Genomic DNA, 14,198 nt, shown 5'->3' on the forward strand with positions numbered 1-14,198 from the left:
AAAACGGTCTTAATTTTTATTTAATTAAAATTAAGAGACGGTTCTTATATTACACTAAGAATTACATTTTAATAACCCCACAATAATCATGTTCTTAGAGACTCTCAGAAGACTCATTTTTCTCTCTCTCTCTTCTTTTGTTCCACTTTTTACATTTATATTATTTTATATAGAGAATTTGAGATGCTTTAGGAAAATGCAAATGCCTGTCAGAGCCAATGATATAATTTTAGGCAAGTATTTCTGATAAAACATTTAGGCAAGTTATGTACCCTATGCATCTACATATATTTTAGTTGAACGATATAGAAAGACACAATCAGGTTAAACTAGAAAAACAACAAAAGATTTATTCAGTTTGCTACATTTTAATCGAACCAACAAGAATCGAGTTAATACAATCACCCTAATCTAATTGGTTCAAGTAAAAAGAAACAATTCCAAAAAAAAAAAAAAAGTTGGAGAAGAAATGTATAAATGAAGAAGTAACTAACACGGTTATATCGCCTATAAGTCATCCATCAATCACCTTAAGAAACTGTGATGGTGTTGCTGCTGGGTCTAGCTCTTGGCAACCTCTGAGTTCATCAGGGCCTGGGAGCAAACGAGATGGTATCTGATGAGAGAATCTTGATAACTCATCCTTTGAGAAGCTTCTGAAATCTTGGGGATTCAAATAATGGCGAAACACAGAAGTGAAACCAGCAACTTTCATCAAAGGAACCACTGTAACACCATACTCCTCTGTATATCCTTCAACCACTTCCACTACATCATACTCTCCTTCAGAGTCATGGGACCAGTTCTTATATAGAGCCCATACCTCACCTGTTCTTGGGTATATCAGAAACTCTCCGTGATCGCCTTTGGCCGCCTCCACTTTGTGTGAGAAAATGTAAGGTGACTTGCAGATTTGAGTACTCCCAGCTGTGAAAACTCCACAAGTTCTTCGAACACCTAAACCAAGCGGGTCCGAAGTATTGAGCATAGTGATGCACACTTTGAATGGATCAACGGAGAGGACCTTGTCAATCCTGAAATAGACTCGAGGCATCATCCCCTCTGAAGATGGGTAACAAGCCCATATTTGGTCGTCACTAAATGACTTTTCAGTTCGGTTCTTGTTGAAGTCAGAAAAGTCTGGATGAGGAACCTTTATCGTCAAGGGACCCACGCGGAATGATTCAATGGCGCCACTTTTGTCTTGTGAGGAGGAACCTGCATTATTGGCCATGTTGACATGTTCAGTTTCAGGAGCGACGGTCATTAGGTCGCGCAGATTTGTGACGATTGTCGGCTTAGCTTTCTTCAACAGTACATTCTTCAGCTCCTCCTTAGAAAATTCTCTCACGCTTGACGTGAGAGCGGGAGGAGGAGCAGAAGAAGAGCTTCCTACGTTGGAACCAGCTTCCACAACCTTTCTTCTTTTTGGAGGAGGGTTTGTGGATGGAGAAGCTGAAGCTGAAGCAGCAGCAGCCGCCCTTTTGGTGGGCGACTCTCTAGGGATAGCCTGGGAACCATGAGCAGCGGTTATGGTTCCAGTGTACACAGCACCACCACCCGACTCAAGGGGATCAACATTATTATTGTCTCTACTCTTCTTTCTTCCGTCGGTTAAATGAGGAATAGAGTCGAGCTGATGATCGTGAAAGGTGCGGATTAAGCCTGGGTGTGGAGGAGCTGTTTCCACAGCTGTAAACGGCTTACGACAGTGGTTACACATGAGTTTCTGGTTTAAGTAAACACGATGATGCTCAAACTGTATCCTGCAATTGCTGCATATAGTCCAAAACGTTCCATCACAAGTAGTAGGAGCAGGAGCAGGAGGAGCAGGAACAGGAACAGGAAGCAGGAGGAGGAGGAGGAGGAGGAGGAGGAGGAGGAGGAGCAGAAGAAGAAGAAGCGGAGGCATATGCATCACTTGCTCGCTTCACACCTCTCTTTGGAGCCTTTCCTTTAGCAGCAGCTTTTTGAACTCCATTGTTTGACGACGATGAAGACCCTCCTCCTTCACGCGACCCGGAGTTCCTCTTCGAGTCTTTTTCGCTTTCAGCTCGCCTAGCCTTTTCGGACAAGGCATCACATGCCTCAGAAACAAACTTAAAGGCTTCCCCAGCTCCGATCGAGTTGTTCTTGTCGGGATGAATAATTGCGGCCAACTTCTTGTAACGTGCCTTCACTGTGTCTTCGTTGGCCCCAGGTTTTACGCCGAGCACACCGTAGTAGTCCATCTCCCCGTTTACGGTATGCTGCGCGGCTAAATGCATAGCGAAAGTAGCCACCATTTGCGTGATTCCGACGATTCGAGGATTCAAGGACTGCGCTTTCAAGGCCAACCTCCTAGCACCAGCAAAATCATTTGCTAAAAACTTGTTTATTGCAGCCTCTCTCGCCCTATCCGCCTCTTCCTTGTTATAGTTCATTTTCTTTTATTGAAAATAATGAGACTGATACAAAAACAAAGAGGAAAGTTAGGGTAAGAGAAATATGTAAAAACCTTAAAAAAACAATCTAATCTGGAGAAATGCAATACTGCAAATGCGCATATTCAATTCCATTAACACCTTTATTGATTCATAAAACATGCTGCATTAAAGAACCATATTTAAATAAAAAAAAGGGAAACATAACCCTTCATACTCAAATCATTTAAACTGCCGAAAATTTAATGAAGATTTTGGACATGAAGTCAGCAGTTATGTCCTCATCAAAAGACATACTAAACCCTAGTTATGCCCGCCTGTAATCCTAAAACATAGTATCACCCCTACAACACCTTCAAAATGTACCAGATTACCGAATGCATGTTCTTTCACCACATAAGGATCGGAGTTTTAAACAGAGTATACAACACAGAAGCAATGAGAAGGAAACTTACACAGATCAAGATGGAAACGGAATTAGACAAAAGCGATCCCAATAGAGAATTGGGTTGCGAGGGAAGTGAAGGGTCTCTTCTCTTCTTCGCTATTTCAAGTCTCGTTCTTTTTGTATCTTTTTACAGTCGTGATTTCATTTACATGGGATGTTTGTTTTATTTTATAATCTCAAAGTTGGGATAGAAGAAAAGGAAAAACATCTATTTATGATGGTAAAATATTTAATTTATTCAAAAGGAAAATACAGATTTGTTACTTGAAAAGAGAGGTTGAAAATTAGGCTAATATGTTGACCAAATATAAATAAATCGAACTTTGTTTTATAGGAATAGAAAATACAGATTTGTTACTTGGCTCTATCTTCATATACATTGTCATTACAAAAACACAGGCAATGTTCCAAGGTGGACACTAAGGTCATTCAATTTAGCTTGATTTGTATTAACTTTTAAATTTCAGATTTTTTTTAGGAACTGGATTTCTGATCAAAACGAAGACTGCTAGACATGTTAAAATTATGAAACTTTATTCAAATTTTCATTAGTTTTTGTTGTAATTAATCTGTCGAACCAACTTTTTAAAATTAACTCTTGACCAAAGAGAATTTGAATAATATATATTTCTAATATTTTATAAAATGTTTTTATTAATAATTTACATCCAGATAACTAAAATGTACATTTTAATAAACAAGAGTTATTTTCTTGTATATGGGTGCACAATAATTAAAATTATGTAAAATATAGATATAATTAAATATTGATTTTCCTCAAAATAATTAAATATTTAAATTTGTAATTCAAAACAATAATATACAGTTCACGTATAAAACATTAAAATAAGAATACAATCTATGTGATAGCCTTTCTACTTTTGTATTGTTTATATGGGGTATAAGTGAAAAGAGAAACTAAAAAATATTTTTTTATTCTTTGTATACTGTTCCAAATATAGTAAAGTATCCGGTGAAAATATTACATAATTTAAAATGTTCAAAATGAATATACTATACTTTTTCGTTAATTTACATACTCTTAAGCTCTTAATAAAAATATGAAAACCCAATTTTGCCTTGTCATGTTATAATATTTTCTAATTTTAATTTTTGTGATTAAACAATTTTGCCTTGTAACTGTACAAATCAATTAAGTCCTCTTCTCAATTTTTACATTTTTTCATAGCCATCCAAAACCGAAAAATACACATAAAATAGCAAAATCTATAGAAAAAGAGGATAAAATCGATGAATAACTCGAAAAAGAGGAAAAAATTGAAATAGAAAAATATTTCAGAACCCTAAAATTTTAAACCGTATAAGGAGAAGAACAAAAAAAAACTCATTTTTCAAAAAAAAATGATGAATCAGAAAGAAGTAAATTAATTTAAAAATGAGTGGTAAAGTTGGGAGTTTATTGGTCTTTTATCAATAATTTTATTTAAAAGAATGAAAATGAAATCTATATTATTAAAAGGGAAACAGTCTTGAAAAGTCGACTTATACAAGTTGTTTTGGACCCTTTCATTTAACTAACAATATTTTTGGTCTTACCTAATATTTCTCTAACTAAATATACTACCTTATATTTAGCTGGCATTAGTTTTTATTACTGGACCCATAAAAGAGGATTAATATTTACATGCCTAATTATAAAAGTGATGCTTAACATATTATACGTGCCTATTGACGAACCAATAAGTCTAAAACTTAACATATTATTAATTGTACAGTAAACATATTTATAACATAGTATAACGTTCGTGTTGCTACCATATATTTCCCTAATCGTATTGAATTTAAAGATAATTGTTTTTAAAATATTTGCATACATGCTCGATTTAAAATTATGTGTGCACAATACACTATAATATATGTTTAATATTACAAATATTTACAAAAATGAATATAGAAAGAAAATCAATGTAATATAATATTTGTCTATGGCATAAAATTCATGGCCAGGACCTCTGATATATATCATTTGTGACCATCTCAATAGTAAATCGTATAATAATATATTGTTTACTGAAAAAAATAAAAAAAATATATAATCTGAATATCTACACTATGATACTTCATATTCATATGATTTTATGATCATTTGTATTTTTTTATAACAAAAAAAGTAAACCAACAAAATTTTCATTGTAATATTTTTAACAGTTTTTAACAGTTTGTGAACAAAAAAAGGATTTTAACAGTTTTAATAATTTATAGTTGTTTTAAAAATTCAAAATATAACATACAAGAAAAAAACTATATTTTTATTATATATTTAATGTGATTGTTTAATTTTTAACATCACAAATTAAACAAAAAGATGGAAAATGCAAAATTATTATCAAATATTTATTATTCAAAATTATTAATTGTCATATATATATATGTTACTCATATTAAATAATTCTGTAGCTTCTGTTTAAGAAAAGAACGGAGAATATTTTTTATGCATTATTAATCAATTTGATAATTAATTTTATAAAAAGAATAATATATATTTAGATGGACCAACATATTTTTCTTAGAATTCCGAAAATCATCGTGGTGATTACATGTGAATACATTCAAATGTTGTAATGTTCCTCAATTAATATATAAGGGATAATATTCTAACTTTTGTAAAAAGATGAGTACTTTGGGTATCTGATGGGTCTCACGTATGATCCGAACCAGACCCAAAATTTACGGGTCTTAAAATAACCAATAAGTATTTTAGTGGATCCGAACCGAATCTATATTTTTGGTTTCGGTTCGTGTTTTGGATCCAAATAAAATGCACAAACCTAAAGATTTACATAAAAGATATACATGTGAAATTTAAAATAAAATAATTTATAATTTATATAATTGTAAAAAATTATATGCTTTAATATTTACAATAATGTACAACAATTAACAAATACTAATTCATATTAAATTATTTATAGTTTAAGAAAAATCCGCGCTTTCAAAGCGCGGATCAAAATCTAGTTAATTTTTATAGCATGAGCCTTTGACCGCAGTCTTTAAGATTATATGTGATTTAATTTTGACCCTAAAAGTCAGGCCACTCAAGAACGTGGACTTTGGGGAGATTACACAGTTGAAGAACATGATGGCGATATCGACGTCCGGTGTATGAACGCGAGAGAAGGTGTTTGGGATGATCCAAGGCCTTCGGTCAAGAATTAATGAGATGCAAGAAAATTGGTTTAGCCACTAAGCTGAGGAGAATCATATGTTATAATCAAACACATAAATTTATTTAAACCTAAATTGTATATTATAAAGTTGGAAAACATTTGACAATTTTTTGGATGAGTTTCCAAAAATAATATATTAGTGTTTTTCTATATAGAAACGTTTAAACTAAAAGAATGAAATGAGATAAAATTTATTTTGAATATTTAAATTCTATATATAAAATTTTAAATGTATTTTAGATGGTAAATGATGTATAAAAATATATATATTCTATACTCCTTCTGTTTTTTAAAGATGTATGTTTTGGTGTTTTCACACATATTAAGAAAACACATTAACTATACATCATTTTTAGAAATTATCAAATTCCAATGCATTTTAACCAATAGTCTTTCAATAAATTCAATCAATTTTATTGAAATTTGCAATTTTTGTATAGGAAACATAAAAAATACATCTTTGTGAAACAATTTATTTTTCTAAAACATCTATCTTTAAAAAACAGAGGGAGTATATCATTAAAAGAAATCAGCCAAATATAATTTTACATTAAAATAGAATGGAATAAAATATTAAACTATAGTTTTGAGAGAATCTTTGTTTGATTTAGAAACTAAATAAACTAATTATAAGAAACTAAAAAGATGAAAAAAAAAATTATATTCAGTGGTCCTAGCCTCTAATTTATCATCTGCATCTTTATAATGTTTTTTATTATTTCTATTTGTTTTGCATTTAAAATAGTGAATGTCATATTAATTGTACTGCATTTTATCTGCACTACATTCATTTTATCTGAATCAACGCAGTAATAAGGTCTCAAAACCGCAGCAGCACACAATGAAATGGAAGATACATCACATCAAAGTAGAATGCGGCGGTCGATATGAATATTCTATTTCAGATCTTGGTCCATTAGCTCAGTTTTCAACCGTAGGATCAGTGATTCAGTTCTCAAGGAGCGGCCATCTCTCATCCACCTCGTCCCAACCAATGGCTCTGACTCCCTCAACGTTTAGCTTGTCTTAGCCGCCCGATCGGAACATATCGGACGATGCTCATCAATTCTTACATCTGTCTGCAACTTCACGCACCGATCCAAGAAACAACTATCTCTTCATAAACTCCCACTTATTCTTCTTCTTAGTGTCTAGGTGAATGACTATTACATATATTTATAGACACTTGCCTACTCAATGTGAAAGCGTGTATGCAGGATTCAAGCAACGGATTTGATGACTACCGAGAGATTTTCTGACTCTGTTCTTCGCCTACATGTCAAACAAGGTTTATTGTAATTATTTTCTTGTATCTATACATGTCCAATGTGTTCGTTAAGACACATGATCAGTAGATTTTTTGTCTTTCGACAATGTTTTGGTGGATTTTTGTAGTTTTCTTGACTGGAATTTTTTCTTTGTTTATTAGTTAGTGTAATGACTCATTTGTTTTGTTATTCAGACAGCGATAACGAGATTGGAGAAATACATGATCTAGATGCGGGAGAGCAGTCGTTGACGGGATCAGAAGGTGTTAAACTCTTAGGACAAGGTCAGAGACGACGCAGAGGGAAAGAACCCGCGGAGAGAGAGAGCAGTAGGCTGAAGAGGTAAGTTCTTTGAAAAATATTGGTTGTTTTAACGAAAAAGTCCATACAGGTTTTAGTATAGAGCAGGTGACGTGAAGGGTATTATGGGGAATTGAAAAGGTTGCTTAGGAACAGAGTGTCTGCACAGAGAGCGAGGGAGAGGAAGAAAGTTTACGTGAACGAATTGGAGAAGAAAGTGAATGATTTGGAGGCGAAGAACACTGAGCTTGAAGAGAGACTTTCCACTTTGCAGAAAGAGAATCACATGCTTAGACATGTATGTCTTTTCTTTACCAAACATTTAACCTAAATTCATCGAACTATCATATAGGTTAGCGAAATAAAAATTGTAGAATAGGAAAATGTATTTTTCTTGAACAAAAAAATTATATTTAAGCAGATGTAAGATCAAACTTCAAAGGTTGATGTATGGTGTTTGTGTGTATTTCAGATAATAAAGAACACGTCGTCAAGCAGTAGCAGCCGTTAAGCAAGTGCCTAGTGGATTCATACAAACATAAAACTATCAGCCTCGATTATGTTTTAGAGTTAAAAATAAAAAGATTATGTTCTAGAGTTTATTTTGCTCTCTGTGCAGATTATGTGCTTGCAGATTCCATAGAAACAAAAATAATTCATTCAACATTTCATCACTGAACAATTGTATGAATTTTTTTTTCTCATAAAGATCTAATCCGATTGGAGTTTCTTATGACGAAAAATTAATGCGAATAAAATAAAGTAACAAACAACTAACAAACTATTATAAATTTGTTGGCAACACACATTAGCTACATCGCCACTGTGCATATCGTTTGAAACTTCCTGAGTGAATCAAAAATTACACCATACTTTTCACCTATGTCAACTCTATTGAGGAATGACACTTGGTACCAACTTCAGATTCCCCACTGGATGAGCTTGTAATGGGAGAAGAAGATATTTGAAACTTTCGATATCGAGGTTCCGATCTTCTATCGTGAAGATCAAGAGAAGTAAGTGTTATGGAGGGATGCAATTGGTTTCTCTAATTCTGAAACAAGGCAATTTGCATATGGCTTCATAACGCCCTGTTTCAGCTGGGTATCCTTCAGTTAGGGTGTACGTTCGGATACTCGTTGAGGTTTGGATCGGGTATTTTAGATTTTCGAATATTTCGGTGTATGGTATAATCGAGTATTTTTAGTCTGGGCTCGGTTATTTTGAGTTGGGTTTAGATATTTAGTTTTGAAAGAAAAAGAAATTAAATCTTTTGTATTTAAAAATTTAGCTTTCGATTAACTGATTTTTTATTTTCTAATAAATTGAATAATTAATAGATTTGGAGGTAATATTTCAAAAATAAATAGACATTAATTTGACTACTGTTTTTAGAATTTAGATATAATTTTTGTTAATACATGAAACAAAAAATTGACATGCATTTTAAGTGAGTATTAAATCATTTTCTTCGTAATTATATGTATATTATATGATTTTAAAGTATAATATATTTACGGATTACAAATATTGACGATTTTCTTTTCAAATAAAAGTTACTAATGCTTTCATTTTAAATTGGGAGAATCAATATTTTAATTTCTTCATTTTTCTTATCCCAATATTAGTTTTAGACAAAATATTTCAGGTTGCATTGAATTTTTTCAAATACTTACAAATGTAAGATGAATAACCAAGAAAAACAAAAATTTCAATTTAGTTGAATTGTTGCAATTAATATATTTTAAAGTCAACAATCAAATTAGTCTCAATTCTTATATCTAAAAGGCTAAAATTACATGTCAAATTAAGTTAACAATATAATTATATGTCAAATTAAGTTAACAATATAATTAAAAATTCTATTTAATTTTCATATATATAAATTATAAATCATCTTAAATTTTATAAATCAATGTAAACAAAAAATAATCAATAATTATTATTTAATTGTTTATCAATATTTAAATATGTGTATGACTTTGTAAAATATCACTGATTATATTGATTAGTGAAACTAATTGAATCAACACTTAGTTTTTATTTTCTACTTATTTATAAATATTTAAATATGTGATTTAGTTGAAAATTTTATAATCTAATATATCAATCTAAATAGTTACATATGGAAAATAACACATTAATTTTTTTGAATAACAATATAATTTTTTTAATCATAATATTATATTTACTTTTCATACCTAATGATTTAAAACTATTCAATAAATGGAAACTAACACACTAATTATAATTTAATTATTTTATAAACTTTTACTATATTTGTGCATTGATAACAGAAAAGTCACATTCGTAGTTTAAATATATAGTAGTGTTTCAATATGCTCTGTTCTTTTGTCGGGTGCTCTGCTTTCTCACTCACACAAACCTTAACACACAATCGAGAGGTTCCATCAAGTGCTCCAATCTTACCGGTGAAACTTCTGAGGTGCCGAGTATTTCCCACAGATACTGGAAGAAAACCTTCAACAATACTTTTCAAGTCCAACAAAATCTCATAACTCAAACTTGGTTTTCCCTTTTTAATACTAAAATTTTCAGTACCATCTTCATTAAATCTTCATACTGAAGATTTTCTTCTATGTAAATAAAAGATGCATTACTATTCGTATCAACATTAAACTCCCACTGAAGAGATTATTTTGAGCTCCATTGTCCAAAGACACAAAAAACTTCAACCATAGTTCGAAAATTTATTAAATATCACAAGCAAATCTCAAAAAGACCAACCACAGAGACATTTAAGCAAATTTGTAAGTGTAGAAAGTGAAGACGACGACAATCCAAATCCTAAGTTTCAAAACAACTAGAAAATACAACTATTTCAATCAAAGAACATAACAAATAAGATACTATTTCAGATTAAATTGATTTTCAACAGAAGCTAATAACATCATTACATATCAATCGAAAAGCTTCAAACAATCAGATAATAAAGTTCACTAATGTCAATGTATCAGATATTAATAATTAGGTAACTGAGGTAAAATACAAACAAATTGTCACAAACTAAAACTTAAAAGCCCGATTCTCAATGTAAGTAAGGAGACAACTCCAAACTTTAGTAATAATGGAACAAGTGGGCAAGCAAGTATGGTTACACCAGTTGATTCATCAACAACCAGAAACTTACAAATCAAAAACTTAACAATGATCACTTTTCATGTATCTTATCTTGTTGTTCATAGACTAATTTGCTTCTTTTGCATCCAAAGTAAATCTTAGCGAACATTGCTAGTGATTGACTATATATCTGTCTAACGAAAGTAATTGAACACAATTCAAAACAACATAATCACTCTTATTGAAACACACTTGGCTGATTCTGTTGGCGTAAGCTTGAAGAACAAGCTATCTTAAATCAAGATATGTTTGAATATTGAGAGTTATCTATAAGAGTTTTTATTGGGAGTTATCTAATAAGAATAGATCTTATCTATAAGATTAGGAGTTATCTAAATCTTATGTATAAAAGGAGTTGTAGACGTGTTACAACACTTTGAGAGGTTTTAGAGATTGACGTGAGATAGCTTAAGGTTTTGAGAAGGAGATTTTCCTTAAGGTTAATAAGAGAGCACATTCTTATTATTGTTGAGATCTCACATATACTTGCATTGAACTAAGACTAGATTTGGTATCAGAGCTTGTAGGAACGATCGGACTAACATCATGGGCGATATAGTTGTTGCAAAGCCAGTGGAAGGAAGAGGACCTACAATAAGCTGTCCCATGCTTACGAAGGTTAACTATACATTCTGGGCGATACGTATCAAACTGTTGCTGAAGGTGAACAAGGTCTGGGAAGCAGCGGAGAAAGAAACAGATGCTGTAGACAAGAATGATCTGGCTATAGCCTTGATCTTTCAGTTCGTGCCTGAGACACTAGTGCTACAACTAGGCGAGTTGAACAGTGCAAAGAAGGTGTGGGATTCAATACAGTCCCGCTATGTGGGGGCAGAACGAGTTCGTGAAGCAAGGTTACAGACGCTGCAAAGCGATTTTGAGAGATTGAAGATGAAGGAAAGCGACACTGTAGATGAATTTGCTGGAAAGATGACTGAGCTCTCATCGAAGTCAGCCTCACTTGGGGAAAACATCGGTGAAGCTAAACTCGTAAAGAAGTTTCTGACGAGCCTTCCAAGAAAGAAGTTCATTCACATGGTCGCATCGTTGGAGCAAGTACTTGACCTTAAGACAACTACGTTTGAGGATATTGTGGGTCGGATGAAGGCATTTGAGGAGAGGGTGAAGGAAGAAGAAGAAACACAGGAGACACAGAGTAAGCTCATGTATGCAAATAGCGAAGCACAACCTACCTCAAACTCGTCAGCTCGCGAGTTTCCTAATTACCAGAGAGGTCGTGGTCGTGGCGGTCGCTACTATAACCATGGAAGAGGAAGAGGAAGATACAATGAGCGGTCTCAAGACATCTCAAAAATCGTGTGTTTTCGCTGTGATAAAACAGGACACTATGCTTCTACATGCCCTGACCGACTTTTAAAGTTACAAGAGGCCACTGAGACCAAAGATGAGAGCACGCAGGAAGCAGAGGAGTTGATGATGCATGAGGTAGTCTACCTAAACGAGAAGAATGTCAACCCAAAGGAGCTTGAAACAGCCTCAGACAACGTGTGGTACCTAGATAACGGGGCAAGTAATCACATGACCGGAAATCTAAAGTACTTCAAGAAGATTGATGAAAGTATCACAGGAAAGGTGAGGTTTGGTGATGACTCACGAGTTGATATCAAAGGAAAGGGATCGATTCTGTTCTGTAGTAACGATGGAGAAAAGAAGCTCCTAGCAGAGGTCTATTATATCCCAGATTTGAGAAGCAACATAATCAGTCTTGGTCAGGCTACGGAGGCTGGTTGTGATGTAAGGATGAAAGGTGAGTTTCTTACGCTGAGAGATAAAGATGGGAAACTGATAGCTAAAGCCAAGAGGTCCATGAATCGACTGTATAAAGTAACTATCAATATAGTCGAAGAGAGATGTTTGAAGCTGGAAACAATAAGTGAATCAGCAAGGTGGCATGCTAGACTGGGACACATGGGCAGAGAGTCTATGAGAAGAATGATCAGCAAGGAGCTCGTCATGGGGATACCAAAGATTACGGTTGACAAGGACATCTGTTCAAGTTGCTTACTTGGAAAGCAAGCGAGGCATCCATTTCCTCAAGCAACGACGTTCAGAGCAAAGAAAGTACTTGAGCTGATTCATGGTGACCTTTGCGGCCCAATCTCACCTATCACACCATCAAAGAAGAGGTACATACTTGTGCTCATCGATGACTACTCGCGGTATATGTGGTCGATACTTCTGAGTGAGAAAGGAGAGACATTCGAGAAGTTCAAACTATTTAAAGCAATCGTTGAGAAGGAGAAAGGAGCAACTATTGGAATGTTTAGATCAGACAGGGGAGGAGAGTTCACTTCAAACGCCTTCCTGAGCTATTGTGAATCAAATGGAATCATAAGACAGCTCACAGCTCCGTACTCGCCACAGCAAAATGGCGTCGTAGAACGGCGAAACAGAACTTTGCTTGGAATGACAAGAAGTGTCTTAAAGCTTATGGAGGTTCCTAATTACTTGTGGGGAGAAGCAGTAAGACACGCCACATATATCATAAACAGAGTAGCTACACGAGTGCTCTTTGATCAAACTCCTTACGAAGCTTACAAAGGAAGGAAGCCTTCTCTAGGCCACATCAGAGTATTTGGATGTGTCTGTCATGCTAAGATCGATAGACATCAACTAAGGAAGCTAGATGATCGGTCACAGATGCTCGTCCATCTAGGAACGGAACCTGGATCAAAAGCCTATAGACTACTTGAGCCGGCGAGTAGAAAAGTGGTAGTTAGCAGGGATGTGATATTTGAGGAAAGCAGAAGTTGGGACTGGAAGAAGAGTGAGAAAGAAGAAAGTGATACAGGAATACTTCGCATCGAGTTTAGCGAGTATGGAAATCATGGGATAAATGAAGGTGAGAAGAGTAACGTGACTGACGAGACAGTCATTCAGAACGATGAAACAGTGGTGGAAAAGAATGCAGACGATCCCATTGAGGTTTCAGATGATGATCACGACGCCTCTAGTGACTGCCTGAGAAGATCACAGAGAGAAACTAGAAGACCAAGCTACTTGGATGACTACGTTCTTCTTGCAGAGGAAGAAGGAGAATGGTTGCTGATGAGTCTTAATGATGAGCCTTGGAACTTTGATGAAGCAAAGGAGAAGAAAGTATGGAGAGATGCGTGTGAAGATGAGATAAGCTCTATAATCAAGAACAAGACATGGGACTTAACTGATCTTCCGGCTGGAGCTAAAGCAATTGGGCTTAAGTGGATATTCAAGGTGAAACGCAACTCAGATGGCAGTATCAACAAGTACAAGGCAAGGCTGGTAGCAAAGGGATACATCCAGCGCCACGGAATTGACTTCGATGAAGTATTCGCACCGGTTGCACGCATTGAGACCGTTCGATTCATATTGGCGTTGGCAGCTTCAAACAGCTGGGAAGTGCATCACCTTGATGTGAAAACAGCATTCC

At 34.2% G+C, this 14,198-nt stretch overlaps 2 protein-coding genes across 2 annotated transcripts; one reads left to right on the forward strand and one right to left on the reverse strand.

The window, feature by feature from the left end:
* Nucleotides 1–445: 445 nt before the first annotated feature.
* Nucleotides 446–3,028, reverse strand: LOC108808553 (uncharacterized). Its single transcript, XM_056988450.1, has 3 exons — nt 2,879–3,028; nt 1,889–2,447; nt 446–1,818 (listed from the first exon to the last, which is right to left on the reverse strand). Exons 2-3 carry the CDS (start codon nt 2,421–2,423, stop codon nt 515–517), a joined length of 1,839 nt encoding a protein of 612 aa, XP_056844430.1. The 5' UTR covers nt 2,424–2,447; nt 2,879–3,028; the 3' UTR covers nt 446–514.
* Nucleotides 3,029–6,888: 3,860 nt separating this feature from the next.
* LOC108811485 (transcription factor HY5) lies at nt 6,889–8,360 on the forward strand. The gene is made up of 4 exons (XM_018583532.2): nt 6,889–7,347; nt 7,522–7,669; nt 7,769–7,925; nt 8,100–8,360. The coding sequence occupies exons 1-4, from the start codon at nt 7,296–7,298 to the stop codon at nt 8,136–8,138; spliced, it is 396 nt and encodes a 131-aa protein (XP_018439034.1). The 5' UTR covers nt 6,889–7,295; the 3' UTR covers nt 8,139–8,360.
* The last annotated feature ends 5,838 nt before the right edge of the window (nt 8,361–14,198 follow it).

The sequence above is a fragment of the Raphanus sativus genome, chromosome 6 (assembly GCF_000801105.2).
Source record: "Raphanus sativus cultivar WK10039 chromosome 6, ASM80110v3, whole genome shotgun sequence".
Lineage (NCBI taxonomy): Eukaryota > Viridiplantae > Streptophyta > Magnoliopsida > Brassicales > Brassicaceae > Raphanus > Raphanus sativus.

What these genes read in the sequence shown, in the direction of transcription:
- LOC108811485 (XM_018583532.2), top strand. Translation starts at nt 7,296, where the DNA reads ATGACTACCGAGAGATTTTCTGACTCTGTTCTTCGCCTACATGTCAAA. An exon ending in TCGCCTACATGTCAAACAAG is followed by an intron (nt 7,348 to 7,521) that starts GTTTATTGTAAT and finishes TTTGTTATTCAG; the next exon opens with ACAGCGATAACGAGATTGGA. An exon ending in AGAATCACATGCTTAGACAT is followed by an intron (nt 7,926 to 8,099) that starts GTATGTCTTTTC and finishes TGTGTATTTCAG; the next exon opens with ATAATAAAGAACACGTCGTC.
- LOC108808553 (XM_056988450.1), bottom strand. Translation starts at nt 2,423, where the DNA reads ATGAACTATAACAAGGAAGAGGCGGATAGGGCGAGAGAGGCTGCAATA. An exon ending in CTCCGCTTCTTCTTCTTCTG is followed by an intron (nt 1,819 to 1,888) that starts CTCCTCCTCCTC and finishes CTCCTCCTGCTC; the next exon opens with CTGCTCCTACTACTTGTGAT.